We start from the raw sequence: 27,903 nt of genomic DNA, 5'->3' as shown, positions 1-27,903 counted from the left end.
AGGAGCAGCTCCGGGCCCCGCCCCCGGCCCCGCCCCTGCCTCTGGGCGCCGGGAGACTGCCGCGCCAGCCCCGGGACTCCCGTGCCGCTAGCACTCTCCGCACATCCTTCGGGCTCCGCGCCAGACTTCCCAGCCCCAAGCTTTAGCTTTGGCAACCTCAGAACCCCCGGACCGCGGCAACCGGCGAGCTGGCCAATCGGCGTGGAGGAGCGCGGCGCACCCCGCCCCCGCCCTCCCTCCTTTCTTTCCACGGGCTTCTCTTCTGACCCCTCTCGAAGCGCGCGTCCCCACGCATGCGCACGCCCACGAGCACGCGGCTACCCCACGCCTTCGGGCTCTCCACCTCGCCCCACCCGCAGCCCCCGGGCGCGCGGCCAGCCCCGGCGTGACGTCACCAGCCCGGCCCCCGGCGCCACGTGACGACCTCACTCGCTCGCTAGCCGGCTCGCGCCGCAGAGGCCGGTGGAACTGACGGAGGCGGCGGTGAGGCGGAGGCGGCGGCGGCGATAGAAGAGGCTCCTGGATGGAGGCGGCGACGGCGGCTGCGGCCGAGGAGGCCTGAGGCGGGGAAGAGGAGGCAGGCCGGGGACCCGCCGACCGACCGACCCACGGTCCGACCGACCGACTGACTGGGACTGACCGACAGCCGGCGGCGGCGGAGCCCCGAGCCTTGCCGCTCCCCTGGTCCGGCCCGGCCATGGCGACGGCCCCTTCGCAGCAGAAAGAGAACACGCTGCTGCACCTCTTCGCCGGAGGGTGAGCGGAGCGGCGTGCCCCCCCTACCTCTTCAGCCTGCCGCCCCCGCCCTCCCCACCGGCCTCAAGGCCGCCCCTCCCCCATCTTCGCCCCGGCCTTCTTCCGGGCCCCTAGTCGCCCCCGAGTTCCCCCGCTGTGACGGGTGTCTTCTAGAGGGCCCGGGAGCCCACCCCCGCTCTGCCCCACTGGACCTTCCCTCCATCTCTGCTTCCCAGGGTTTCCCCGGCTTTCTGGCTCCCCCCAGTTCCGTCACCTCATCTCCCCCTCTCTCTGCCTCCCTGGCCCCCACCTCTCCTGCATCCCTCCTGCTATCTTGCCTTAACTGGCCCCCCTGTCCCCTCCTTGGTCCGGCTTCGCTGGATCTTTGCACACCTGCACGGTCTCCCAGCCTCTTCCCCGCCCCCCACTCTGTCTCCCGATTTCAGCCTGTCTGGATGCCGAACCCCGCTTTCGTTCTCGTTTCCCCCGCCCCCACTTTGCAGGTATCGTAATTTAGGAGTTGGGAAAGAGGGGGGTCGGGGGCCCTTTGTCTATTGAATCTCGGAGGGTTCGGGAGAAGCAGGTTCGCGGCGGGGGGAGGGGGAGAGCCTTTCCGAGCCCAGGCCCAGCCCCCCAGGAGACCTCAGAGCTCAGGGGGCTCCGGCTGGGGCTGCGTGTCGGGGCCGCTGCTACCACCGCCCCAGCTCCCCGAACGCCCCCTCTGCTCGGAGCAGCTTGATAACTGCACCTCCAACGCTTCATGGCGCCGTACGGTTTTTTCTGGAATTTAAACTTTGCTTCTCTTTGATCTTCAAAACAAAGGTCGAATGACTTGGCCAAGGTCACCCGGGCGCGGGGCCCCCGACCCGAGGGCTTCCCGGTGATCCCGAGACCTGTAGACGCTCCGGTGGCCAGCTCTGGGAGGGACGGGGCAGTGTGTGTCCCCGGTCATTAGCTCGGTGTCCGGCACTTGTAGGTGCTTAATAAATGTTGTCTTGACTATGACTGTGACTTTTCTTTATGAACTTAATCACAGCGTACTTTTGGGATACTTTATTGTGATGCATCAAAGCATTCCAGGTACAGGAAGGGCCGGTTAAGTGGTTCGTTGCAGGTCCGGGCGGTTGGGTTTTTAAATCAAAGTAGCACGTTTCCTACGACGCCCAGCCTATAAACCCGAGTACTCCTAGTAAGTGCTAGGGGTTCCAAGCTTTTTGTTTTATTGTCAAATAAAGAAGATCGGAAGCGAGACCGTGGCGTTGACTGGAAAAGTGTCTTGGATAGTTTGAGTCTCGATGCTTGAGCTTCATTGGTAGCTGTGTGGAGGCCGCTTGTCTCCTGCCCGATATTGAAGGAGGGTGATAGATTTTGGGTAAAAGATTATTGTTAATTTGGGGACACTTAGATTAGGCCAGACATAGCGTAATCTAGAACATTTCATAGAGGAAGGATAACGCTCTAATCTGCTCGTTTGTTTTGTGATCCTACAGAATGTCTCACAAGTCTTAGACTCTACATGAAGGCATGTCGGTGATGCAATGCCCCAAACCTTGGTTTCTAGATGTTTGAAGTTCCCCATATAAAACTGAATTTGTTCCCCTGATGGCCAATGAGGGCAGGCGATATCTGGGAACTGGGGGATAATTAATGTTTCCGAACTCATCATTTCAGCAAACATTTGAAGGAATTGTATTGAACCCATAGGAACAAGCTCAAGTAGAATTTCGAAAAATTTGTTGTAGAGTTGAATAATATATTTTTTATCCTAAATGAAATTCTCTTTGGAAAATTAAATGCTTATAGCTGGGAATTCAGAGTGCAATAAATAGTGTTCTTGGATAGGTTCCAATCTCTATGACTTAAGGTAGAGTCTCTTTCTCTCTGAAATGAGAATTTGTACTGTGACCATCAGGGCCTCTTCTAGCCCTTAAACCTATGATCCTGTGGGGATTACTTTGCAATAATCCTCGTGAGTTTTCTAGTGTCCTTCTGTACCCTCAGCTTGGCAGGGGTTTTTAAACCTTTTCTTGGGGGAGGCAGGGGTATCATGTAGCCCTGTTTTTAACAAAACATAGGATTCAAGGAAACCAATTCTGCTTATATAAAGATTACGTTTTTTTCTCATTTTAATGAATCTCCTACTCCTTAGGGGCCTGTGAATTCCTAGTTCATCCCTAATCTGTGCCCTTGTATATATGTATATTTTTGTTTGAGCTGTTTGGCAGAGTTGTTTAGGTTTTTTTGTTTTAGCATATATTTAAACTTTAAATGAATTAAGTCAACACTTTGAAGCTTTTGGATTCATTAACTGGATTTATTTTGCAGTTCATAAATTGGAATTTAAAGAATTATTATGAAGCAGATAGGTACTGAAAATGCCTTTTTGCAAAAAAAGATTTCTGTATAATAAGTCAGTGATCTTGCTCTGTTACCACTAGCCTGTTCTACTTTAGGGTAATAGGACAACTATAAAATGGGTCAATTTGCTCATCTTGTCAGATGGGGGAGGTACTGTCTACCTTGAGACAATAGATGTAAAGTTGAAAAGCTCTATAAAATACTATTATGATTATATGTTATGCACTAAACTAATCAGTTTAATCCCTTAGAATGAAAATTAAGACCATATGACATGCTGCTCAGTTATATTGCTAAATAGTTTGTTTTTGTTGTCAATCTGGCAACTTTACACAGAATTAAGTTAATTTCCTTTTAAAAAAAATTTTTTAAACCCATCCATTCCCTCTCCTCCAAGCCTTATAACTGCACCATTTTTTTTAAAAGCCGGTAGAAATTATGCCATTAAATACTTTGTATTTTAGTACTGTCAGTGTAGCTACTAGGGGATGGTTTATAAGTAATTGGCAAGACTTTAAAGGAATCGCATATCCTTGGAAATATTACAACAGTTTGTACTTCTGATTATTTGAGCCCCATAAACAAAAGAAAGACTCAATTTTTTTCTATTAACCTTTGACTTTAGCGAAAGATTTTTTTTTAAGTTAACTTGAGTATTCAAATGTAATTTATAAAAGGTATATGTAGATTAGGACCATAGATTTAGAGCTGGAAGGAATGTGAAAGGTTATCCCGTTCAGTTTCTGAAACAGACCTAGAGAGAAGTAAAATGTCATACTTTAGTGATTTGGGTGTGGAGCGTATGGTGCGAAACTTTGAAGATTTAGAGACTCATTTTATTAGTCTACCAAAGTACGAGTCATCTCTGATACATGCTGACCAGATTTGCAGATTTATTCTTAAATGAGAATACCAACATATTTGTTTGTAATAACTAGAAATCTCTTTGGCAGTAAGACTAATCATTTGGGGACAGCTAGGTGGCACAGTGGGTAGAGTGCCAGCCCTGAAGTCAGGAGGATCAGAGTTCAAATCTCCCCTCAAGACACTTAACACTTCCTAGCTGTGTGACCCTGGGCAAGTCACTTGACCCAAATTGCCTCCAAAAGAAAAAAAAAGACTAATCATTTGAAGAAGACACTTGCCCCTAGTGGGCAGAGAAATAAAATTATAAATCAAAAGGTTGTCTAGTGCTAATAATATTGAAAAAGGGTTGGATATCCTTCAGGAATATTTCCATCCAGGTATTGTAGAGTAAATTGCCTTTCATTTAGGGTATTTTCCTAGTTAAATGAATGACCAGCATTTACTACTTGATAGTACTGGAGACCAAAGTTTTCATTTCTGCTCTTTTTCTGGATTCCACCTTCTGTTTCAACTTTTGGTGATAGTTACAATTATGGTCTTGATTTCATGTGTTTTTAAATTAAGGTTTGAAAAACATGAAGTAATTACTTCAGCTGAAGTAATATTTGTAAAGCCTTTTAGCACAGTGCTTGGTATATAGTAGGCCCAATATAAATGTTAGCTATTATCATTATTGTAACTGTCTAACTAGAATTTGATACAATGTCTCTCATCTGCACAAGCTGAGACTCAATAATCTTCTGAAGTTTATGTATTGTCATTTAAACTATAATTAGGTTTATGCACTATGGTACTGAACTATCATGTTTTAAATCTAGTCTTTTTTTTAAAATAGCTTTTTATTTACAAAACCTATTCATGGTAAAGAAGATCCAGCTCACTCCCAATTGATCAATGATGGACAGAAACAACTACATCCAGAGAAGGAACACTGGGAAGTGAATGTAAATTGTTAGCACTACTGTCTTATCTACCCAGGTTACTTATACCTTCGGAATCTAATACTTAATGTGCAACAAGAAAATGGGATTTACACACATATATTGTATCTAGGTTATAGTGTACCACATGTAAAATGTATGGGATTGCCTGTCATCTAGGGGAGGGAGTAGAGGGAGGGAGGGGATAATTTGGAAAAATGAATACAAGGGATAATGTTATTTTAAAAAATTACTCATGCATATGTACTGTCAAAAAAAAATATAATTAAATTAAAAACTATGCATGGGTAATTTTTTCAACATTGACCCTTGCAAAACCTTCTGTTCCAAATTTTCCCCTCCTTCCCTCCATTCCCTCCCCTAGAGGGCAGGTAGTCCAATATTGTTAAATATGTTAAAATATGTTAATCCAATATATGTATATATGTTTTTTCAGTTATCTTGCTGCACAAGAAAAATTGGATCTCAAAAGAAAGAAAAAACCTAAGAGAAAAAAATACAAGCAAACAATAACAGAAAGAGTGAAAATCCTATGTTGTGTTCCATATTCAGTTCCCACAGTTCTCTCTTTGGTTGTAGATGGCTCTCTTCGTCACTGAACAATTGGAACTGATTTGAATCAATTTATTGTTGAAGAGAGCCACATCCATCGGAATTGATCATCATATAGTCTTGTTGCTGAGTGTAATGACCTCCTGGTTCTGCTCATTTCACTTAGCATTAGTTCATGTAAGTCTCTCCAGGCCTTTCTGGAATCATCCTGAAATCATTTCTTACAGAATAATATTTCATAACATTCAAATACCATAATTCAACCATTCTCCAATTGATGGCCATCCATTCAGTTTCCAGTTTCTAGCCATTATTAAAAGGATAAATCTTAAGTCTTAAAATAGAACCTAGAACCTCAGATCTCTTACGTGGCACTTTAAAAAAGGTTTGACTGCTATGATTTTTAAATATAACCTGTGGGAAATTTCTTATTTTCTGATGTTATTATGGACCTTTTAATCAAGTTAGTTGATGGGATACTTTTACATCTCTTTTAAACAAAGTTTGTAAATATAGTTTTCTTTTTACTTAACATAGAGTGCAGAAGTAGAAATGGACCAGAATAAAAAAAAAGACATTTGTAAGTCAATGTGTATTTTATTTAGGGCTCAAGGTATATGAATTTCTTTGAAACTTTTAGACATTTCAGCGAGTTAAATATATATGATTTCAATCCATTTAAAAATATAATTTTTGAGTGTGTATATAGTTCCATTAATAAGGCAAATCGAGTTCCCTTTACTGTCTCAGATAATTGTTGTGTATCCTTAAACAATTTTGAGATGAATTATTTGGAAGGGAGATGCTACATTTTTTATCTGCATTTGTTGGTTGTGGTAACTTAGAAACTTCATTTAAATAAGAGAAACATTCTATGTGTGTTGTAAATTGGGTTTTATAGTTAACATTCTCAAATTTTGCATAAAGAAATGATCAATCATTTGTGCATGATTGTCCTTATTTACTACTTTCTTCCAGTTGGCTGATTTATTTAAAGGGTCTGAACACTTTCTACAAAGTATTTCTTTAATTAGTATTATTTTTAGCCTTATTCCCAATGGAGACAGGAGACAGGAAGTGTCATTTGTATTTATTTTGTTGTGTACAGACTTATATTGACAGGTTTTCTGACTCATTATTGGAAGTTTAGCTTTAAATCCCAGAATTTCAATGACATTTAGCTACCTTAAAAGTTTAAGCAGATTGTAGCATTGTGCATCTTTAACAAGCATATCTATTTTTAAAAAGTTGTTATATTAAAATATAATAAACTTTCTCTATTTACTTGATGCAATATATATATATATATATATATATATAGTATTGTGTAAAGGATAATATCTGTTGGGCAGACTTTTTTTGTCCTAGAATCCATATTTAGAAAAGTTCATTAAAAGTATACCTTTGATTGGTTTTGTGTTTAGTGTTTTGTTTTGTTTTTTAATTAAATTTGCAAAAGGAAGCATGCCAGTAAAGTTGTAGAGGTGTTTTGCATTGATGGAAGATGTCCATCAATGCATCATTGAAATAATGGATTTTTGAAGTATGAAGTACATTAAGTATATACATATGTATCCTTTTCACATATATAATTAATATCTTATTGCTTGTCTTCTCAGTAGGGAGGGAGACAATTTGGAACTCATAATTTTAAAAGAATACTTTTTTTTTTTTTTTTTTTTTTTTTAATGTATGCCCAGAATATAGTATTAACCATCTTTATTTTGGACAAATTGTATCAAAAATAGTCATGCTATGTAAAGTGGGGGTAGGGGTAGTGGTATGGAAGTTAATTTGTTTTATTTTAAAAGCTGATATAAGGGGTTAAATTTGCCTAATTTAATATTAAATAGAGAGCATTCGTTTTTAGCACTGACAGTATTTTACACCTTTAGTTCATATGGAATTATGGGGACTGTTGATCATTTAGTCCATTCCATTTGTTTTACAGATGAATAAATTCAGGACCATCATGAAATAAATTATTATCTGGGAAACAGTGACAATGTCAGAACATTTTTAAAGATTCTGGGACCAAAGTAAAAATAAAACAAAAGTTAGATCCCGGAAGTTCCTTAGCCTCAGTGCCTCAAAGAGAATGATGAGCTATCCTAAAGTAGAATGAGATTTCCGGAGGAAGCGCGTTCCCTCGTTTAAGAAAAAGGGTGGGTGAGGAGATCCTCTGTTGATTGTGTGACTGGAAATGTTTTTCATGTATGTGAATTAGACAGTTCCTTCCCAACTCTGAGACTGAATGATATTTGAAAAGTTCTTATTGATACAAAGTATTTTTTTTTAAATTTTATTACTAGCTTCTAATGTTTCTTATTTCAAATAGTGGTATCCTTTTAATTAAGCAATTGGCCAACTTTTTCCTAAATGTATCCCCTCAATTCACATCACTTTTTTCAGCAGATGTGAGTAGGAGTCTTTTTCGAACAGAAAGTACCAACAGTTTAAGTGATTTCACAGTTGGTCTAGTGTCATGGCCCCACTTTGAGACCATTGAGATTACATGTTGAAAGTACATGATGGTAAGGATACAACATGATTTTTTAAAATGACATGCATAAGAAATAATTAGAAACCAAGAATATATAGATGTAACTTTTGGTGTTACATAGCAAGAGTGAATAACAGATAGGAAAGTGAGTATGCTACTGATTCCCTTCTTTCCTCCTCCCCCTTCCTGGTTAAAAAAGAGCAAATTAGAAGGCTCCAGTGTATTAGGTGATTTTTCTCTATAGGAACATTTCCCAAAAATCAGGGACAAGATGAGAAGCTCTGAATCTTTCAGTCTGCACTCACATTAAATGTCTTCTGCATTTGATAGGACAGGGATGGGAATGATTTAATTGGCATAGGGTTTTCCTGGATGAACTTCTACAAAACCACCTCTGCATATTATTGTTTTAAGAGAGGTAGAGTTGCTGGAGGCATTGAGGATTTAAATTACTCATCAAGGGGACACTAAACTAGTATAAATCAAAGTCAGAAACTATATAAATACAATTACAAAACAATTTCTATATAAAGTCTAATCTAAACAATTATTACAATATCAAGTGAACATGGGTAGACCAAGATAATATAAAAATGAAACTTCTACCTAAATTAATGTACTTATTCAGCACCATTCAATGTAAAGAAACTACAGAGCTGCAAAAAATAACAAAGTTCATATGGAAGAACAAAAGATCAAGAATTTCAAGGGGATTAATGAAAAAAATGCCAATGAAAGTGACCTAATTTTCCCAGACTAAAAACTCTATTTATTATACAGCAACAGTCACCATTTAGTACTGGCTAAGAAATAGAGAAGTTGATCAGTGGAATAGGTTAAGTTCACAAGACACAATAGAGTGATACTCTAGATAAAGGAGAAGAAAAAAGTATAGTATTCCTCTCAGATCTGGTGGGAAAACTGGGACATTAATATACTGTTGTTGGAGTTGTGAACAGATCCAAACATTTTGGAGAGAAATTTGGAACTCTGCCCAAAGAGCTATCAAACTGTGCAATAACCTTTGATCCAACAGGGTCTCAACTGGGCCTGTATCCCAAAGAGGTCATAAAAAGGAACCACATGTGCAAAAATGTTTGTAGTAGCCCTTTTTGCAGTGTCAAGAAACTAGAAATTGAGTTCATGGAAACTAGAGAATGGTTGAATAAGGTAAGGTATATTAATGTTATGGAATATTATTGTTCTATAAGAAACAAATGGCAGGATTATTTGAGAGTCCTGGAGAGACTTACATGAACTGATGCAAGTGAAATGAGTAGAACCAGGAGAACATGGAATACACCAAACAACAAAAATTGGTGATGATGAATTCTGATGGATGTGTTTCTTTTCAACAATGAGATGATTCAGACTACTTCCAAAATACTTGTGATGAAGAGATCCATATGCATCCAGAGATAGGACTGTGAGGAGTGAAAATTGATCACAATATAGTATTTTCACCTTTTTTGTTGTTGTTTGCTTGCTTTTGCTTTCTTTTCTTTTTTTTTTTTTTCATTTTGATCTGAATTTTCTTGGGTGCCATGATAAATGTTGAAATATGTATAGAAGAATTGTATAGTTTTTAACATATATGAAATTACTTGCTATCTAGGGAAGGTGTGGTAGGAAGAGAGAGAGAAAATTGAAGAGGGTGTTATATTGGGCAAGGATGGGTCTGTGATTCTCTTTCTCCCTCAATTGCTAAGGCCCAGTCGGTGGTGAAAGAATTCACCAACTCAAATCTGTGTCTAGAAAGGTTTTATTGAGGATAATAGAACAGGATTTGTATCTGATAAGACTTTTCTGCTTCCATTGGATATGGAGAAATTTGTATAACAAAGGAGTTTCTACAGAACTGTAAGTCCTCTGAAGTTTGTATAAGAAAGGAATCTTTCTCTAGAGAATGTAAGATTTTGTTGGTCATTTGCATACTAGGCTGTCTGCTTTCCCCTCTTCACTGAGACCAGCTTTCAAGCCACAATGCCATATGGATAACTTTAAAGTATTGAAAACGTAGAATTTTTTTTTATTTTTTAAAGATTGGAAGTTTTGATGACAACTTAATTTTTTTCCTCCAGACTCCAATCAACTCATGTTTTATTTATCGATTCTTTAGGGATAAAAGGGTTCAAATTGGTCTGAAAATTATTATGGTTATGCTTTTTCCAGAATCCTGTCAATTATCTAAACTTAGAAAAATATCTGAATGAGATGAGGTGAGATCTTTCAAAGACAGTTGTGAAAATCGAGTAAGGCTTCATCTACTTCAGAGTTTGAGTAGGCCTGAAGAACTCTAAACATCGAGTCAAGGGCATAATTGCGTTCCCCTCCCATGATATCATCTCCCTATTTCAGCCAAAAATGGGCAACTATGTACTTATTGGTCAAGTTCAATTTCATGGGCAGATCTCGTTTAGAATGTAAGACTCTCAGCCAATGAGGATGATGAGGGTCAGTGGTGGGAGGGGGTGTCCTGCCCACAGGAGGCGATTCCTCTCTTCGATTGTCTGCTCGAAGGGTGGGATGCCCTTCTCCAGAGAATGTACAATAAACTTTGCTTTTCTCTAGAGCTCGCTCCAGCTTTTTTATTAAATGGTGACCCCTCACCATTTCCGTACCATACATATCGATTAGCAATAATGGACAATATTTTTGTATAAAAGTGAAAAATGGCCAGTTCAAGAAGGAATGTGCCTTGAAATTGGAATTCTATTGGAGTATAAAATTTATACTTCATTTCTCTGGATGTGAAATCTTAAATTATATTTCTCAATGGTCTTTTGAATATAGAGGGCTAGCAAGGTTCAAAAAATGTATTAGAAGTGTATTAAAAATTATAAATAGTATTTAAATATAGTAACCATGGCTTATAATTGTGCTAGCCTTATGAATAGTACTGACTCATTGTCTGTTAGGTGTGGTTGATTTATCCACACTTTTCCCTGATCATCACTGACTACTGGCATAGATTAGGAAGACAGTTGGTCAGGGTTATGAGTGCAGCTGACTGTGAAACAGTATGAATTGATGAAAGGGCCTACTCAGAACCCACATTTTTTTTTCCATTGAGTGTCATTTTATTAAACACAAGCACACTTCAAACATTGCATTAATCTAACCTGCCTGCCAGGCCCTGAGGCTAATTGCATATGATAGGATTATTAGCAAGAAGTTCAAATAGGTGGGGTTTTTTGTTTTTGTTTTTTTTTCTTCAGATATTTGGAATAATGAGGTTTGGATCTTCATAGAATTTCTACACTTGTTTTCTTTAGATATGTTCTGTCTAGAGCAGCTATTTACTTGAATAGTAACATAAAATAACGTTGTATTATGTGCTGGAGAGAGAGGCAGAGCTTGACTGGGAGACCACCAGGTATCTAAAATTCTCCTTTTTTATATTGGACGAAGTAATAGAGTTGAAAAGATTTGTGGTGTAATAGAGCACCTGGATTTGGGGGTCAGAAGTTCAGGGTTTTTTTTTTTGTTTTGGTTTTTTGTTTGGGGGTTTTTTTGTGACTTTTTTTCAGTGTTTTCCTTTTTCATAGGAAGAGATTAGAATTTCTTAAAGGCCTTTTCAGTTCTAAATTTGTGATTTTTAGGTATAGTGCTACTAGAAAATGTTTAATTTTGGTTTCCTAAATTGTCTGGAAAACGTAGTTGCTGTAAATCTTAACCTTTTTTGACTGCTTTTTTCTACCTCTGACCCAGTATTATCAGGGTGTTGGTTAATGGTATTGTTTGTCCTCTCTCTAATCTGGTGGTTAAAATACTCTTTCAAGTGCAATGGGGGTGGAAGTGGTAGTTCTTTTGACTCTACTATAAGGATGTATTCTTTTAAAACACTGAAGTTTTACTGTGCCACTGTTCACTACAGAACAGAATTTAATATAAGATGCATTTTTTTGAGGTGGGGTATGTTAACGATGTAGTATAGTATAGTCTCTTTGTTTTATGATAATTATTAGGCAGAATTCTAGCATCCAAAGATGGATTTTAAGCCAGGTTCTAGTAATGAACATGCAGTTAAAATAAGAATCAATCTAATTTATACCTAACTGAAAATAGAAGGTTTAACCAAAAAAGGTTAAAGAAATAAGCATAATCTAGGGGAATGAATCCACACTGGCTATGTATTAGCTCTCAGACAGAAGGTGATTATATCTATATATCATAGAGCCTTGGGAGACATAGTTGGTCATTATTTTGATCAAAGTAATTAAATCTTTCAAAGTTTTATTTTTAAAGCATTGATCTATATTTTTTTTCTCCTGGCTTTGTCATCTTCACTCAATATCATTTCATATGAACCTTCCCAGGCTTCTCCGAAACCATTTAATTTCTTAAGACAGTAGTATTCCATTATATTCATTTGCTATAATTTGTTCAATCATTTCCCAATGACTTCTTTTTTTTTTTTTCTTTTCTGAGGCTGGGGTTAAGTGACTAGCCCAGGGTCACACAGATAGGAAGTGTTAAGTGTCTGAGATCAGATTTGAACTCCGGTCCTCCTGAATTCAGGGCTGGTGCTCTATCCACTGCGACACCTAGCTGCCCCCTCCCAATGACTTCTTTAATTTTTGGATCTTTTCTCTTAATCCAAGCTTCAAGATCAGGAAGTTTTTTCCCCCCTTCTAATTTCCCCTTCCAGGTATATTGTCTATATTTAACCTAACCCCCTCCCACAACCCCCACTGTTTCTCTATTCTGTTGGTTCAAATTCTACACTTAAAAGGGGTGTGTATGTGTTTAATCTTGTGATTTCAGATAAAGCTTTCACTTGATGCCATTCCTTTATGTTTATATGCCTTTCTTCTCCCACACTAATTAGGTGTTCCACTCTTTTCTATATTTGTTGTATTTCTTTTGCCCGCCTTTCTCTTTTTCCTCTTAAATTTGCAATAAAACCAACTCATCCCTTGGTCCACTTTTTTTTTTTTCCTTAATTCCTTCAATGTCCTTTGAAAACATTAGAATTCTAGAGGGACAATTGTTTCTCCTATTAGAATCTTAGCCTTTTATCATCATCCAGCCCTATCCAGTTGCTGCTTAATTAAATATATCATTGAGTTTTTGTGGACTGTTATGTTTGCATTTCAAAGTTCCTATTTGGCTCTGGTACTGTCTTCAGTAATGTTTGAAAATCCATTAAAGACCCCTTTTAAAATCCCTATAAAGTTATATTCAGTTTTTCAGGTTATATTGGGAATAAACCTCTATCTTTCACCTTTTCCAAGATCTTGGTTTTTGTAGAAGCTATTGGGTCTCATAAATTCAATGTATAATTCCTTGGTGCCTGAATTCTTTATTTCTGGGTACTTGCAATATATTCTTAGTTTGATATCTTTTTCCCTATCCCTTTGGATAGAGGAATTTTCCTTTTTGGCATTTCTTTCAAAGCTGATCAGTGGATTTTTCACATTGTTCTAATAGATCTGGGTAACTATAACTTAGGACTTCTGATTCTTAAATCTTGACCTGTTTTCCGAAAACCTTTTAATTTTATTTTCATATTTCTTGCCTTATGAAATTGTTAATTTCTGTTTGATTTATTCCAGTTTTCAAGAAGTTCATTCAGTGAGTGAGGTTTGCCATTTTCTTTTCTGAACTACTCATTCCCAATCTTTGTTCCAAAGAATCATTTTTTAAAATCTTTTGCTTCATTTCTTTTAGTTACTCACATAGTAAAAAATCTGTTTTCTTCTTTTGAGTTTGTGCTCATAGTTGGTAAGGAGTTACTCTAGGTTATATTTTGGGCTATTTTTGGATCTACTTGTATTCATTATAGTGGCAGGTATCTTTGGTTTAGTCATTTCTCCAAGCTTAGTTCCAAAATGGGACTTTGTGCCAGGACCAGACTTGCTGTTTTTGCAGTGGAGTGGTCAACCCTTCTTTATTTCTGTCTGTACTTTTGGGTTTTTATGCTAACCTCCAACCCCTGCATCACATTCTTAGCAAGATTTTTGAATTTAGAGTGCTGAATCTTTTAGGCTCTATATGGTTTCTCAACACAAGAGTGCTAAAGACCTCAGACTAAAGACCTTCATTTTCATTCTTTTGACTTTGTTTTATTGTTTCTTTATGTTTCATTAATTTTCACTTGGCCAGTTCTGCTTTTAAAGGAAATCTTCAGTGACATTTTGTACTTTTTTTTTTTTAATATGATTACCATTTGGCTAATTCTATTTTTTAAAGAGTTCTTTTTTAGGTTTTGGGTTTTTTGTTTTGTTTTGTTTTTAATTTCCACTCTTTTTTTAAACTTTTTTCTTTAAATTTTTTAGGAGTTCTTGTTGGCCTTGTATCTAATCTGTAATTTTCTTAAGAGGCTTCACTTGAAGATGTTTTCAGTTTTTGTTTTCTGAGTTTGTGTCTTGACCTTCTTTGTCCCCATAATAGTTTTTAATAGGCAAATTTAAAAAATTTTATATTCGAATTGGGCTTTGTTACCTGGGGGTAACTGTCCCAAGTTTTAGACTTTTTCACTGTGTTATGTTCACAGAGCTAATTCTGGGATTCTGTAAGTTTTCCAAAGTAGTGTGATCTGGGAAGAGTTGTGATGTTGTACTCTAGCTTTTAATCAGGTAGGAGCCCTGGTCCCTTGCAACTTTGAACACTCCTCTCTGCCTTAAAGATAGGTAATGGAAACTGAAGCTTGATTGCACCTAGTCTTGTGCCTAGTGCCTGCACAAGGCTTCCCTGTAATCTCTTTCTGATTAGTCGTTCATTCCCTTACTATCTCTGGGCCACACTGTAGTCCTGACCAGCTTCTGCCCCAGTACCACAGACCTCTCCTCCTGAGACTTCCTGAGTTGTCTTGGACTGGAAAAATGTCTCACCCATATCTTTTGGTGACTTTGTTGCTCCAGAATTGAATGCAACACATGATTTTAAAGTTGCTTTGGAAGGAATGTTGGAAGAGTTCGATTTGTATATTCCTTCTACTTTAGTATTTTGGCTGTACCAGGCCTAAGTTTTTTTTACCACACTGGTCTCTGAATTCCTGGTTGTTTCCAAAGTTGATGCTATGGGTTTCTGACAACCTTCTGTGGAGTCTTCTACCCTTGCTTTGCTTCCAGATACAGAACCTTGTAGGCTACACCTGTCTTTGGACACTTGTTTCTGATCTGTCCTTGGTATCTCAAGCTGAGCAATTGACTTTTCCTGTTGACTCTGAGCTTGTGCAATTTTAGGATGGAATAAGTTATTAAAATTTGTTATTTGATTCCATGGTCATTATTTCATTTATTGTTATATTTAAATTTTTACCAGACTAAGAGTGTAAGAGATCAGCTATCTGCTTTTATTCAGATAACCGTTGTTGGCCAGAAATCTAGTTTACTTTCAAGTAAAAAAACAACCCTATAACAGAAGTTAATAGAGACTCTAAACTGCTTTCAACTTTTATATGAGGCAGACTTTTTAGCAGAGAAAAATATAGTCTCTAGTTGACACAGGATGACATGTGGATGATAGGTATTCAGTCAACTGAATGGCATGGTGGACAGTCATCCAATCATGGGAGTCAGAAAGTCCAGAATTTGAATTCTGCCTCAGACATTTATTAATTATATGACCTAATAAAATAACAATCTCCCTGTGCTTCAGTGTCCTCTTGTATAAAATAGAGATTGGATTCTTAAATTTATGATCCTATGAAATACATAGATTTTTTTTCTTCTTTGTATAGTGTTTTCTGGTGATAGATAAGAAACGTGTCTTACAGCTACTTGGGGTACTAAATGGTGGAATGTGTCAGGCACAATATTTAAAACTCTGCCATTTTTCTGACTGTTAGATCTGGCCTACTGAAAAGGGGTTGGGGAGAGGGGAGAGTTAGGTAAGAGAGATAGGTAGATGCCCAATTAATTGTAAAAAATAAAGAAAATGACTCTGACTTTATTTAAAGACTGAAATGCTAATAATTTTAAAAATTCCTGAGATGATCTTGGCTAATAATTGACTTAGCAAATCTTTTCTTTGTGTATTTTAAAGATTAATTCTTTAAGCCAGAATTAATTCTGAATTACCAAAATAAATGAGATTCAAACATTGTTGGAAGTTTAATAAAATAAGGATTTTGCTTAAATTTTGTGGTTGTGTACAAAATAGCCATTTACCTGATGTTCTAAATTGCCTTACAGGTGTGGGGGCACAGTTGGTGCTATTTTTACTTGTCCTTTAGAGGTAATTAAGACCAGACTTCAGTCTTCAAGATTGGCTTTACGAACTGTCTATTATCCTCAAGTTCAGCTGGGGACCATTAGTGGAGCAGGAGTGGTCAGACCAACATCAGTATCACCTGGACTCTTACAAGTTCTCAAGTGAGTGGTTTTGTTTTTGTTTTTAAATGCTTGACTTTATTATGCTTTTAATATGCGTGGAATATAGAAATTTGCTATTTCAATGCTGTTAATCCAGCTTAAACATGAAATCTTCTCTTCCTCCCTTCTTTCCTTCCCTCCTTCCCCCGGAAGTCTGGAAGACTAGGGATCAGGTTTCACTCAAGGTCAACAGCTTATAAAAAGGAGCTAAAACTAGACTGAAAGGAGTTGGCCAAATCCTTTTGGTGACATAGTAGGAAGTTACTGGATTAAGTGTGGAAGATGGAAAAGAGGAGTGCATGGGAGGTACAAATTATAGGAAGGAGGCTGCCTGTTTTGAAGTTTATCTTAATGCCTGAGCCACTTAAGGAAAATTGGTATATATTCTTGTTCTTTAGAAAATTCAGAAGACATCTAAAGCATGTACTTGAAAAGCCAGCACTTGGTGATTGTCATTGTAGCCATTTAGTTGGAACATTTTTTTCATTTAGTTCATTTCAGTTGGCAAAGGTAGATAATGATGTAAAATTAAAAGAATCCTTTTTTTCTTTTTCTTTAATATCCATAACATTTAATAATATTTTGAGTTCCTTCACACTTTTTTACACAAGGGAATACATAGGGAAATTCTTAGATTTTACTTTTTTAAAGGTACATTGCATTTTGCTTGAGGCGCTTGTTGGACATCAGCAGAGTCCAACACTAGCAGTTGGCAGGTAAGTAGGCTCCATAGAAAAAGGAATTAAGCTACTAAAAGAGTTTTAACAGATGAATAAGTGGGTGGCTATATGAAGCACAGGACAGGGGAGAGCAGGAAAAAGAAATGGAATAGGGGATTAGAGGAAGCTAACTTATGTGCTGACCTATATCTCATGCTCATTATAACGCACTGAAAAAGGGGCAGAGTTTCAATCTGTAGTGAAATATTTTCTCTATTGAGGTTTTCTTGGGGTCTCTGGGGGCAGCCTTTGTTTCAGTTTGGTAATCACCATAAGTGCAGCCAGGTGTTAAAGTCCAGATCCTTTATTGTCTCCTTCACTTGGGGGCTCGGCTAGTTTTCTCAAAGGCCTATCTCTCAACTTGGTTCCAAGAGCTTGAGCTCCTGCCTCCTTCTCTGCCCTCTGAATCTCTGAATCCAAAGGTTTGTGCTTCAGCCTCCAGCTACCACAAAGGTAGACGATGGAATGAATCTGTCTCTGCCTCTGAGAGCTTCTAGTGTGCTTGCTTACTCTGGCCCTGAGAGCTTCTAGCTTATATATGCTAGTACACTGAGTACAAACCAATCATTATATCACTAAGGAAACCATTATTTGTTGTAGGATTAAATCAATGCTAAACCAGATTTAACCATTATCTCCTCAATTCCACTTGTTTCAAGTCCATAACATCTCCTTGTAGGATTAAATCAGTCATACTGAACCATGCTAAATTAGATAACTATTGTCTCTATCAATTCCACTGACTTAATACCTTGTAAGAATCCTTTGTTTCAAGTTCAGAGTTCTAGCCCATAACAGTGAAATCCATCCATTTGTGAGTTCTTACCTTCTTTGTTTTTTGAGACCTTTAACATTGGAAAAACTAGACATTTTAAATTCAAATGGTAGTAGATTATACAAAAATCTAAGACTCACCATCTTGGTTGTTGCCTGTTCACAAGTTTAAGCAATAATATCCTACTTTAGAAGATGTTTTTTGAAATGTGAAACTGAACCAGGTAGTCTGTCAGCTTATTAACATTTTCAAAACAAGTAAGAGTTAATTAAAAGAGTTAATTAATCAGTACTGCAAAGGGCTGTCTCAGTTCTGTGTTAACTATATTAGAGTAGATATGAAATTTTTCTTCATCAGTAATAGCCTTAAATTTTGAATTTTGTGGTAAGATAGGACTTTTTGAAAAGAGGAAAACAACCTGATAATTTACCTATTAATGATTTTTGATAGTTCTATGTTTGAAAGTATTCTGCAAGGAAACTAGGCATAGACCAACATCTCATACCCTATACCAAGATAAGGTCAAAATGGGTATGTGATTTAGATATAAAGGGTGATGCTATAAGCAAATTAGGAGAGCAAGGGATAGTTTACTTGTCAGATCTCTGGAGAGGGGAAGAATTTATTACTAAACAAGAAATAGGGAATGGTATGAAAGCAGTGACTAAAACTGAGACCTAAACACTAAACCATAACCCAGACCTTAGGTCATTAGTTGTAATTTCTTTTTTCTGACCTAGAAGACTGCATCCAGAGACTAGCAGGAAAGTACTGTTTTCATCTCTCAGTGCTTTATTTCTATTCAGTGTAAGCACTTACTTTGTGTCAGGCACTAGGCTATTTTGATGCTCTGATGTACCATATAATAAATTTTGTTGCTGTAGAAAAAAATTGAGTGAAGATGCTAATAGATTACAGTATTGGATTATGTAATATGAAGTTGGCTTTGTAGTGATCATCTGCATAACTGCAATGCTGAACAAAGAGAGGCCCTTGAGGACTTCAGCTTTGCTGCATTATAGATTAGAGGGCTTGAGCTTCCTGGAGCCCAGGCTGCTTTTAATTGTGCTTTAAAAGGATCATAAGGCTGCACAATGTACTTCGCTGATAGCCACAAACAAGATGCTTTTTAAGTTTTGTGATTAATTTCAAAATTCTTTATCATGAATTTCATTGTTCAAGAAAATGGCAGTGGCCAAAGGTAGATTTTATGCCAAGTGGTATCTTCACATTATACTACACTAGGACAGTAACAATAGAGGATTAGGCTGAATACAAGACATTTTTTCTTTTGAGGCTTTACATTTGGTGCAAGAGAAGCATAATTGATGTATATGTGCATTGTACATATACTAACTAAATTGGTTCACAAATCCCAAGACCAGGAGTCAAGATAGTAAAGATATAAAAGTGCTTGGGTTTATACTTGCAAGAAAATAAAACTGGTACCAACACCACAGTCTGAAAGATTATTAACATTCATTCTGTAACTCGTATCTCTTGGGGCATGGAGACCTAAAGGGGTTAAACAAATGTCTTTTAGCCTGTATGAGTCAGAGACAGGGCTTCCAGACCAGAGCTTTCTAACTATGTATTCTTTCCTCTTTGGTTAATTGCAATTCCCTAGACATTATTAACACTGACTTACATCGGACCAAAACTTTTAAGGTAAACCTTGTTCATGGGAAAATATCTAAGGCATATGTCCAAATTAGTCCAAATTTGAACTTGTACATAATTTGCAGCAGTTATACTATGAAATGAATGTTTAAAACTCATGCACAAATATGACCTTAGTATGGACTTGGATGAATCTGATTTTAGAGATGCCTACTGCTTCAAAAGTTAGAAGATAGAACCATAAACTAACAAATGCAAATAAAGGATACTCCTTGAACTTTGTGTTCTTTGCAGGGTGAGCCTTATGTTTAAATGGATGATTTTAATTAAATTCTTTCACCTCATGTTATGATTTTAGCTAATGTTAGGGACACTGGAAAATAATTCCTATACGAATGGAGAAGAGGCTTGAGGAATTGATTCTTCCAGATTATTTCAGAAATAATTATTTCAGAAAACTTGTAGCACAATTTATTTGTACTATACTAATTTTTTTTAAAAGACTTTTTATTTTCAGAACATATGCAAGGGTAATTTTTCAACATTAATCCTTGCAAAACATTGTATTCCAATTCCCTCCCTTCCCTCATCCCCTCCCTTAGATGGCAGGTAATCCAACATATGTTAAACATGGTAGAAATATATGCTAAATCCAATATATGTATACATATTTATACAATTATCTTGCAACACAAGAAAAATCAAACTTAAAAAAAAAATGAGGAAAAAATAAAATGCAAGCAAACGACGAGTAAAAATGCTATGTTGTGATCCACACTCAGTTCTCACAGTCTTCTCTCTAGGTGTAGAAGGCTGTCTTCACAAGATCATTGGAACTGGCTTGTCAGAATTGATTACCATATAATCTTGTTGCCATGTACAATGATCTCCTGGTTCTGCTCGTTTCACTTAGTATCAGTTAATGTCAGTGCCTCCAAGTGATCATTTCTTATAAAAATTATTAATAAATATTAAATAATATAATGATAATAATATTATGATAAATATTATTAAAATAATATTCCATAACATTAATATAGCATAATTATTCAGCCATTTTCAAACAGATGGGCATCCACTTGTTTTCTAGTTTCTTGCTACTACAAAAAGGGCTACCACAAACATTTTTGCACATGTGGGTCCCTTTCCCTCCTTTATGATCTTTTTAGGATACAAGCCCAGTAGAAGCACTGCTGGATCAAAGAATATACGCAGTTTGATAACTTTTCAGGTATAGTTCTAAATTGTTCTTCAAAATGGTTGGATCTGTTCACAATTCCACCAACAAGTCACTAGTATCCCACTTTTTCCTACATCCCTCCAACATTTATCATCATCTTTTCTTGTCATCTTAGCCAATCTGAAGGTGTGCAGTGGTATCTCAGAGTTGTCTTAATTTGCATTTCAATTATGCTAATGTCCTTTAAGCATATTTTTACACTTGTAGCAAAAAATTATCTCAATTACTACATTCCATAATCTTGCTAATGGACTGAAGTATCTCCAGTGGCTGGTCCTGCCTCCTCCAGTGAATGATGGTTGACTGATCAGATTTCATTATTTTCCATAAGGTCATGCATAAAGATTTTTGATTTGTGTTTTTTTTGTCCAGGTCAATTTTGGAGAAAGAGGGACCAAGGTCACTTTTTAGAGGCTTGGGTCCAAACTTAGTTGGAGTTGCACCATCAAGGTAAGAATGAGGAAATATTCATGAACTATATTCTTTAAAATGATCTTTTTTAAAGGCAATGTTGCTAAATTTCTTTATCCATGTGTTGGGAACATAATATTTAATTTATACAAAGTTATAGATTTCCCCCCTCCCCTTTTTTAATGGTATTTTATTTTTCCAAATACAAGCAAAGACAGTTTTCAGCATTCACCTTTGCAAAACCTTGTGTTCGAAATTTTTCTCCTCATCCTCCCTCCTTCCTCCCCAAGATAAGCAAGCAATATGATACAGGTTAAATCTGTACAGTTACTCTTAATATATTTTCATATTTGTCAGGAGCATATTGTAGTCTAAGGATATGGTTACAGATTGTTATCTTTTGGTTAAAAATTAGTATGCTCTGCTCTATTTTATTACAGGACTACCATAATTGATCTTTTTATAAAATTTAATATTTCCTTTTATTGTATGGGTTAGTCTTTTATATAGTATAAGATAGTAAAAAGTTATAAATCAAGAGTATATTAAGATTTTTGTAATATTTTATAATATTACATATACATGGAGGAAATTAAATCTGTATTGTTCCCGAATCTGGGAGTAATCTTTTTCAAATTTCATGAGTCACTATAGTTGAAATTCATAATCAGTAGCACATCAAATGCCTGGTAATGTTGACTTTTTGAATAAATGAAAACCTCTTAGTAAGCTAAGCAATGATGAGAATAATTCAGGGAGTTGCATATTTGACAATTCTATAGAGAATAATAACACAATAACAGAAGAACAGAGCACTCTAGTGATGAAAGTCAGAAGTGACAGAAAAAGAAGTGATGAAAGGAAAAAAGATAAAAAGGATTGGTCAATAAGACATGGTGGGAGTAAATATGTGATGATGAGTAGAGATGTGGGGAGAGGAGAGACAAGCCCCTGGAAAGCAGAATGTTAGCCCTGGAAAGCCAAGTTCCCCCTCTGAAATGATCCCTAGGACAGCACAGAAGGTTGGTGGGTGGATTGAAGCCTTCAAGTTAATTGTGATTGTTACACCCCAGCTAGAGTGCTGTGTGCAGGGCTCCTGCCTCCCCTGCTTACCCCAGGTTTTCCTGAGCTAGTAGATATTTAGATAGCACTGTAGGTGGTCAAGGCTTTACAGGGGAGCCTGAGGCCATGTGACTTACTCAGAGTCACAGATTTGAGCTTCAAGTTTCCCTGCCTCCATCCTTCAAGCAGTGCCCTTAGGGTTATTTACCATCTGTATCACGGAAAGCTTGTCACAATTCCTTAGACAAATTCAGGTATTCTGATTACTAAGGTGTTGGAAGTCTGTGGTATGGGTATATGTAGCAAGTTTCCATAAAAAGCTTTCTGGAAACTTGGACAGGTAATCTTCATTTATCTGGCTTTAAAACTCACTATTGTATACTAATTCCCAGAGGGACATTTTTTACTGTGCTTGAATTTATGTAGTTGGCCTTGACATGGGAAAGTTTATAGCTTTGTTGCAGATTGATGTTGTCTTAATTTTTCAGATGCTGTACAGTGACTATCCAGTCGAGCTATTTCTCACTTTCCTTCTCTCTTCTAATAGGGCTGTGTACTTTGCATGTTACTCCAAGGCCAAGGAGCAGTTTAATGGCATTTTTGTGCCCAACAGCAATATTGTCCATGTTTTTTCCTCCGGGTCTGCAGGTGAGTTATTTTGGTGGAAGCTGAATCTGCTAAAGTATTAGATTTGTCTGGGTTGGCTGGTCATCTTGTGTATTTCTTATTCTGGCAATCAGGCCCTTAACTTCGTGGTATGACTTTCCCTGATTTTTTGCAGACTAGACCTCTTGTTCTCTAAAGCACACTCTTCCTTGCATGTTACTGACTTCCCCGCCTTTTTTTGTTTTTGTTTCAGGGAGTGTAATTTTTTGGGGGTGGTTTGATTTCCCTGATTAGGTGTAATTTCTCTCTAGGCTTCGATACTTCAGTATTCCATTGATAAGCCTTTATTAACCCAAGTTTTATGTTAACTTTTAAAAAATGTTGTGGAGTTCTTCCAGTAAAGTATTTAGCTATTTGTTTTTATTCTCCTTTTTCTGGAGTTCTGATTGCTGAGGAAAGAAAAAATGGGAAGATTGTACCTCTTTTAAGAGAAATGTCCTCCGAAAATTCTTTGGAAAAATCTATATACACAACCCAGGTGCATTTTAATATGGGGAAGAGGTGGTCCACCACTTAAGTCTATAAGGGAGACCTAAATTCAGATCCTGCCTAGAGCACAAAGCTGTGTGACTCTGGACAAGTCACCTGATGTCTCCAGGCCTAGGACTCTCTTATAAAATGGGGACAACAGCCCTGTCTGCTTTACAAAATTCTTGTGAGGATGCTTGGGAAATGTTGCCTGTGAGAAATAGTTTGGGAAGGCTCCAGGAGGCAGTGTGGGAGAGCTGGCACTTGGTTCATTACATTTCCCCAAGTCAATGCTTTTTGATCCCAGCCCCAGGACAGGCACAGATCATCTGGAGCCAGAATGAGAAGTTGTAGCAGCTCTACCTGGAGCCTTGGATAGAGCTGGGATAGCCTGGGGACAGGTTTTTAGCACCATTGGGTCATAGCATCAGAACTAGTTAACCTACAGCCATTCCCCTCTTAACTTCAGTTATCTCTTCTAAAAAAAAAAAAAAAATACCTCCCAGTTCTGAGATTCTGTCAGCCATTTTAAATCATAGAAAATAGAGCTTCAGTCTCTCTGTCATTGAGTTGATGATGTTAACTGTGGGTAGGTCAAAACTGCTTCTAGTTGTCAGTTTGTATCTATACAATTAAGTAGCTTGGACAAGCATCTGCTTTTATGCTCTTCATTGTGTTCATTGTGCTTAGCACAAGGGATAGAGAGCAGAGAACACTAGGCCTGGAGTCAGAAAGACCTGAATTCAAATCCAATCGCAGAAACTTACTGAGCTGTATAATCCTGGGCAAGTCACCTAATTAACCTCTGTTTGCTTCAGTTTCTTCAACTGTAAAGTAAGGATTATCATAGCAGCTACCTCCCAGGCTTGTTACAAGGATCAAGGGATCATAGTTATAAAGTACTTAGCATGGTCCCTGACACACAGTAGGTGCTGCATATGTGTTTATTCCTTTCCTTTACAGTTTTACTATTTTTCTCTTTTTAGCTTTTATCACAAATACCTTAATGAATCCTATATGGATGGTTAAAACCCGGATGCAGTTAGAACGGAAGTAAGTAATTAATTGAATTCTTGATTATAAATGTTTTATTTATTCAAAACTTAAATGCAAAATAAAAGAAAAAACATTACCATGTGTAGGATTCGAGATAAAAAGCAATAAATTACCATTTCAAGAAAGCCTATGGAATAAATACTACACATTGTGTTTAGCAGTATTTATCTTTGCTTCCTTGTAAGTTTTCTTTTTTTTCCTCTGCTGCATACTTGTTACTGCATTTTTTTCCCCTTTTCCCTTCCTTTCCTCCACTCTAAGAAGATATATTTTTATGTGTGTCTATATGCACTTATAGATACACACATCCATATGTATATAAAATACACATATATACATAAATTTGAAAGTCTTTTAAAATCATCAATTTATATTTGTTCTGCATATGTGGCCTACTGATATTGAGAAAAGATTTTTTTTTACCTGTGCTTACTAGTGGTAGCTAATTGCAGGCTTGTTTAATGATGATTCAAAGGAAGTCTTATAAATAAAAACCATTTTTCTTTCACTTGCATCTATATACTCTATGTCCCACACAGTACTTCGAGGAAATTTACAAATAATTAAAGTTTTGAGAACTGTATGCATGAAATCTTGATTATTCCATTGGAAATGTTATCCTTAATTGGTTAGGACCAATCTTCTTGTGAGTCCTAAAGGTGTTTTTTCCTATGTTGATGTTTGCCATATAGAGGAGGAAAGAAGCAGCATTGCAGTACTCAGTGCCATGGCTATCTAAAGCAGCATCTGCTTTCTTGCTCTGAATGAATTTTTGCCTAGTCAGCACCCTCTCCTAGGCTATTGTAATGTCTAGCTTTCTGAAGGTCCTCCAGACAAGCCTTGATCTCAGCAGGATAGTCACCACTAGGATGGTGAGGAATAGAATCTAAGGTCTTTATTGTCTCCTTCATAATCTGACTGTCCCCAGTTCTCTCAGCCCTTAAATACCCTATTACAATTACATTACTACAGCATACTGAGCAATAATAGTAAACTGTGCCAACTAGAGTGATTACATCACTATATTATACTAGATATACGTGAAATAGAGTACCATTATCTCATCAGTTCCACTGAGTTAACACCTTGTTCTAAGAGTCATTGTTTCAAGTATACTTTTTCAGAGTTCCAGCCCTCTACAAGCTGATTGTTTGTTTTTTGTTTCTGTATTCCTGCCTCAACAGTGATTTAATGAAGGCTTTTGATTGATTGAATGAAGTTGAAAATAAATACCAGTATCAGTGAAATTCATACATCCAGGATAAACCTCCCAAGTGTAATTACACAATAATTCATTAAAATTATATTCCTCAAAACTTTGTTTTATGACTAGTTTTATACCATAAAGTGATATTTTGAAATTTGTATTATGGCATTCCCCACTCTGAATTTGTTAATTTCTCTTATCTTTTTATTTTGTTTCATACATTTAGTGTCTATATAATATGGGAAGATGTAGTCTTGGCATAATTGTTTTCTTGAGTAGGTGCTAAATCCAAATTGGTGGTTTGATGTAATGGTAAGAGTTAAAACTAATATATTTCTAATGTCTTTTTTTTTTTTTTTTTTTTTTTTAAGAGTCAGGGGTTCCAAACAAATGAACACTGTCCAATGTGCTCGTTACGTGTACCAGACAGAAGGCATTCGTGGATTCTATAGAGGATTAACAGCATCATATGCAGGCATTTCTGAGACCATAATCTGTTTTGCTATTTATGAAAGCTTAAAGAAATGGCTAAAAGAGGTCCCATTAACCCCTTCTGCAAATGGAACTGAGAGAAGCAGAAATACCAACTTTTTTGGACTTATGGCTGCTGCTGCTATTTCCAAGGGGTGTGCCTCCTGTATTGCTTATCCACATGGTATGTTGTTATCCTTCATTTGACAAGAATAGTAAACTAATAACAGTTCTAGGTCTGTATTATCCATCCCCATTATCTTGGCCTATGTTGGAAACATTCTTTGGGGGAATTAGTTATTTGGAGTTTGCAAAGCAGAGGCAATAATTAAGATCCAATCTTCAGAATTTTTTTTTTTTTTTAATTTCTTAAATATGTCCTCAGCTTTCTATTTCAAAAGATATACATATATCTATTCACACTAAGGAGCATTCACAAAAATAACATCTATGAAACCCTAAGTCCTTTCTAGGTATAGATGATATTCTATATTTTTAATATACATTGTTCTATTTCTGCCAAGAAAACAGGAATCCTGTACTTATTAACAGGTCACTATTTAATCTACTGAATATGTATTAAATGCCTAGTATGTACTGAAACACTACACTAATAAAAAGACAATCCCTATCCTCAATGAGCTGCTTATTATTTAAAGAGGGATACAACATACAGGAGACAAGAAAGTGGTGGTGAGGGGGCAAAGCCACAGCCAGTGTAGAGGACACCATGAGGGGAGGAAGGGAGCTTTTCTTGGCTTTAGCAGATGCAAAGTGGTTTAATAATCAAGAGTCCAGTTTTTGCCCTTTCTAAAGAAAAGCATTGGGAAGAATTTGCCTCCAAAGAGGAGAGAAGTATCCAGGCTTGAGTTTAATTGCTTGATAATTAGAAGTATTGAGCTTATTCTGGGAAGGGCATTTTTCTGGGCAGCAGATGCAGAATGGAGTGAAATATCACAAGAAATGAACCTATGAAGTAGAGGGGAGAATCTTAAGAGTAAGAATCTTGGCTTCTGGGCCTTATAGAACTAAGCAGTTATTAAGTGATTATGATGTGCCATGTATTGTGATCAACATTGGGGAGGGATCAGAGTAAGGCAACAACCCAAAAGGAGTGGTTTCCCTCAAGGAGCTTGTGTATACTGTTGGAGAGGAATGATATGGAAATAAAGAAGCAGGTACACACTCCACAGAAGGGAGAAAGATAGACTTCCTTTTCCTAGCGGTAACCTCTATTCGGACATAGCTTTCATCTATATCACTTACTATGTATTTCACTCTTTGCAGAAGTGATAAGAACACGGCTTCGAGAAGAGGGCACCAAGTATAAGGCTTTCATTCAGACAGCCCGCCTGATAGCACGAGAAGAAGGTTATCTGGCTTTCTACAGAGGACTCTTTGCCCAGCTCATCCGGCAGATCCCAAATACTGCTATTGTGTTGTCCACCTATGAGTTAATTGTGTACTTACTGGAAGACCATACGAAATGACAGGCCAGGAAATGGACTTTTAATAGAATAAAATGGAAAAACTGCCGGGCAGTTTCTCCACTGAAGTTTAGAGTATTTAAGAGACTCATGCAGGAATGGCTGAAACATCTCTGGCTTTATCACCTGCTGGACTTTTCCTTTTGGATTCATGCTTTCTGGAAGGTTTTAATTCATTAACGTTAATAGTTAATTACAATTTTTTTTAACTTAAGAATTCAGAATTAAGCAACTACTAAATTAAATCATGCTATTTAATTTAAGTATAAATTCTGTGTCCTTTTTATTTATGTTCATTGTGTTGTCTTGTCTGTCATTTATTTTAATAAAATGTGCTCCATAAAGAGAGCTGATCTATAATCTGCCCAGATTTCATCCTGCTGGTGTCAGTCAAACATCAGTGTTGAGGAGCATGTGGTCCAGAACAGATGGGAGTCTTGTTTT

At 37.3% G+C, this 27,903-nt stretch overlaps 1 protein-coding gene across 1 annotated transcript; it reads left to right on the top strand.

Moving 5' to 3' along the window:
• Positions 1–305: 305 nt before the first annotated feature.
• On the top strand, positions 306–27,729 carry SLC25A33 (solute carrier family 25 member 33). Its single transcript, XM_074306345.1, has 7 exons — positions 306–756; positions 16,098–16,277; positions 21,004–21,081; positions 22,652–22,752; positions 24,225–24,291; positions 25,873–26,156; positions 27,260–27,729. The coding sequence occupies exons 1-7, from the start codon at positions 698–700 to the stop codon at positions 27,460–27,462; spliced, it is 972 nt and encodes a 323-aa protein (XP_074162446.1). The 5' UTR covers positions 306–697; the 3' UTR covers positions 27,463–27,729.
• Positions 27,730–27,903: the final 174 nt, after the last annotated feature.

Source organism: Sminthopsis crassicaudata, chromosome 3 (genome assembly GCF_048593235.1).
Source record: "Sminthopsis crassicaudata isolate SCR6 chromosome 3, ASM4859323v1, whole genome shotgun sequence".
Classification (NCBI taxonomy): domain Eukaryota; kingdom Metazoa; phylum Chordata; class Mammalia; order Dasyuromorphia; family Dasyuridae; genus Sminthopsis; species Sminthopsis crassicaudata.
The sequence above is the reverse complement of the archived record's forward strand: the minus strand, read 5'-3'. Positions and strand labels throughout refer to the sequence as shown.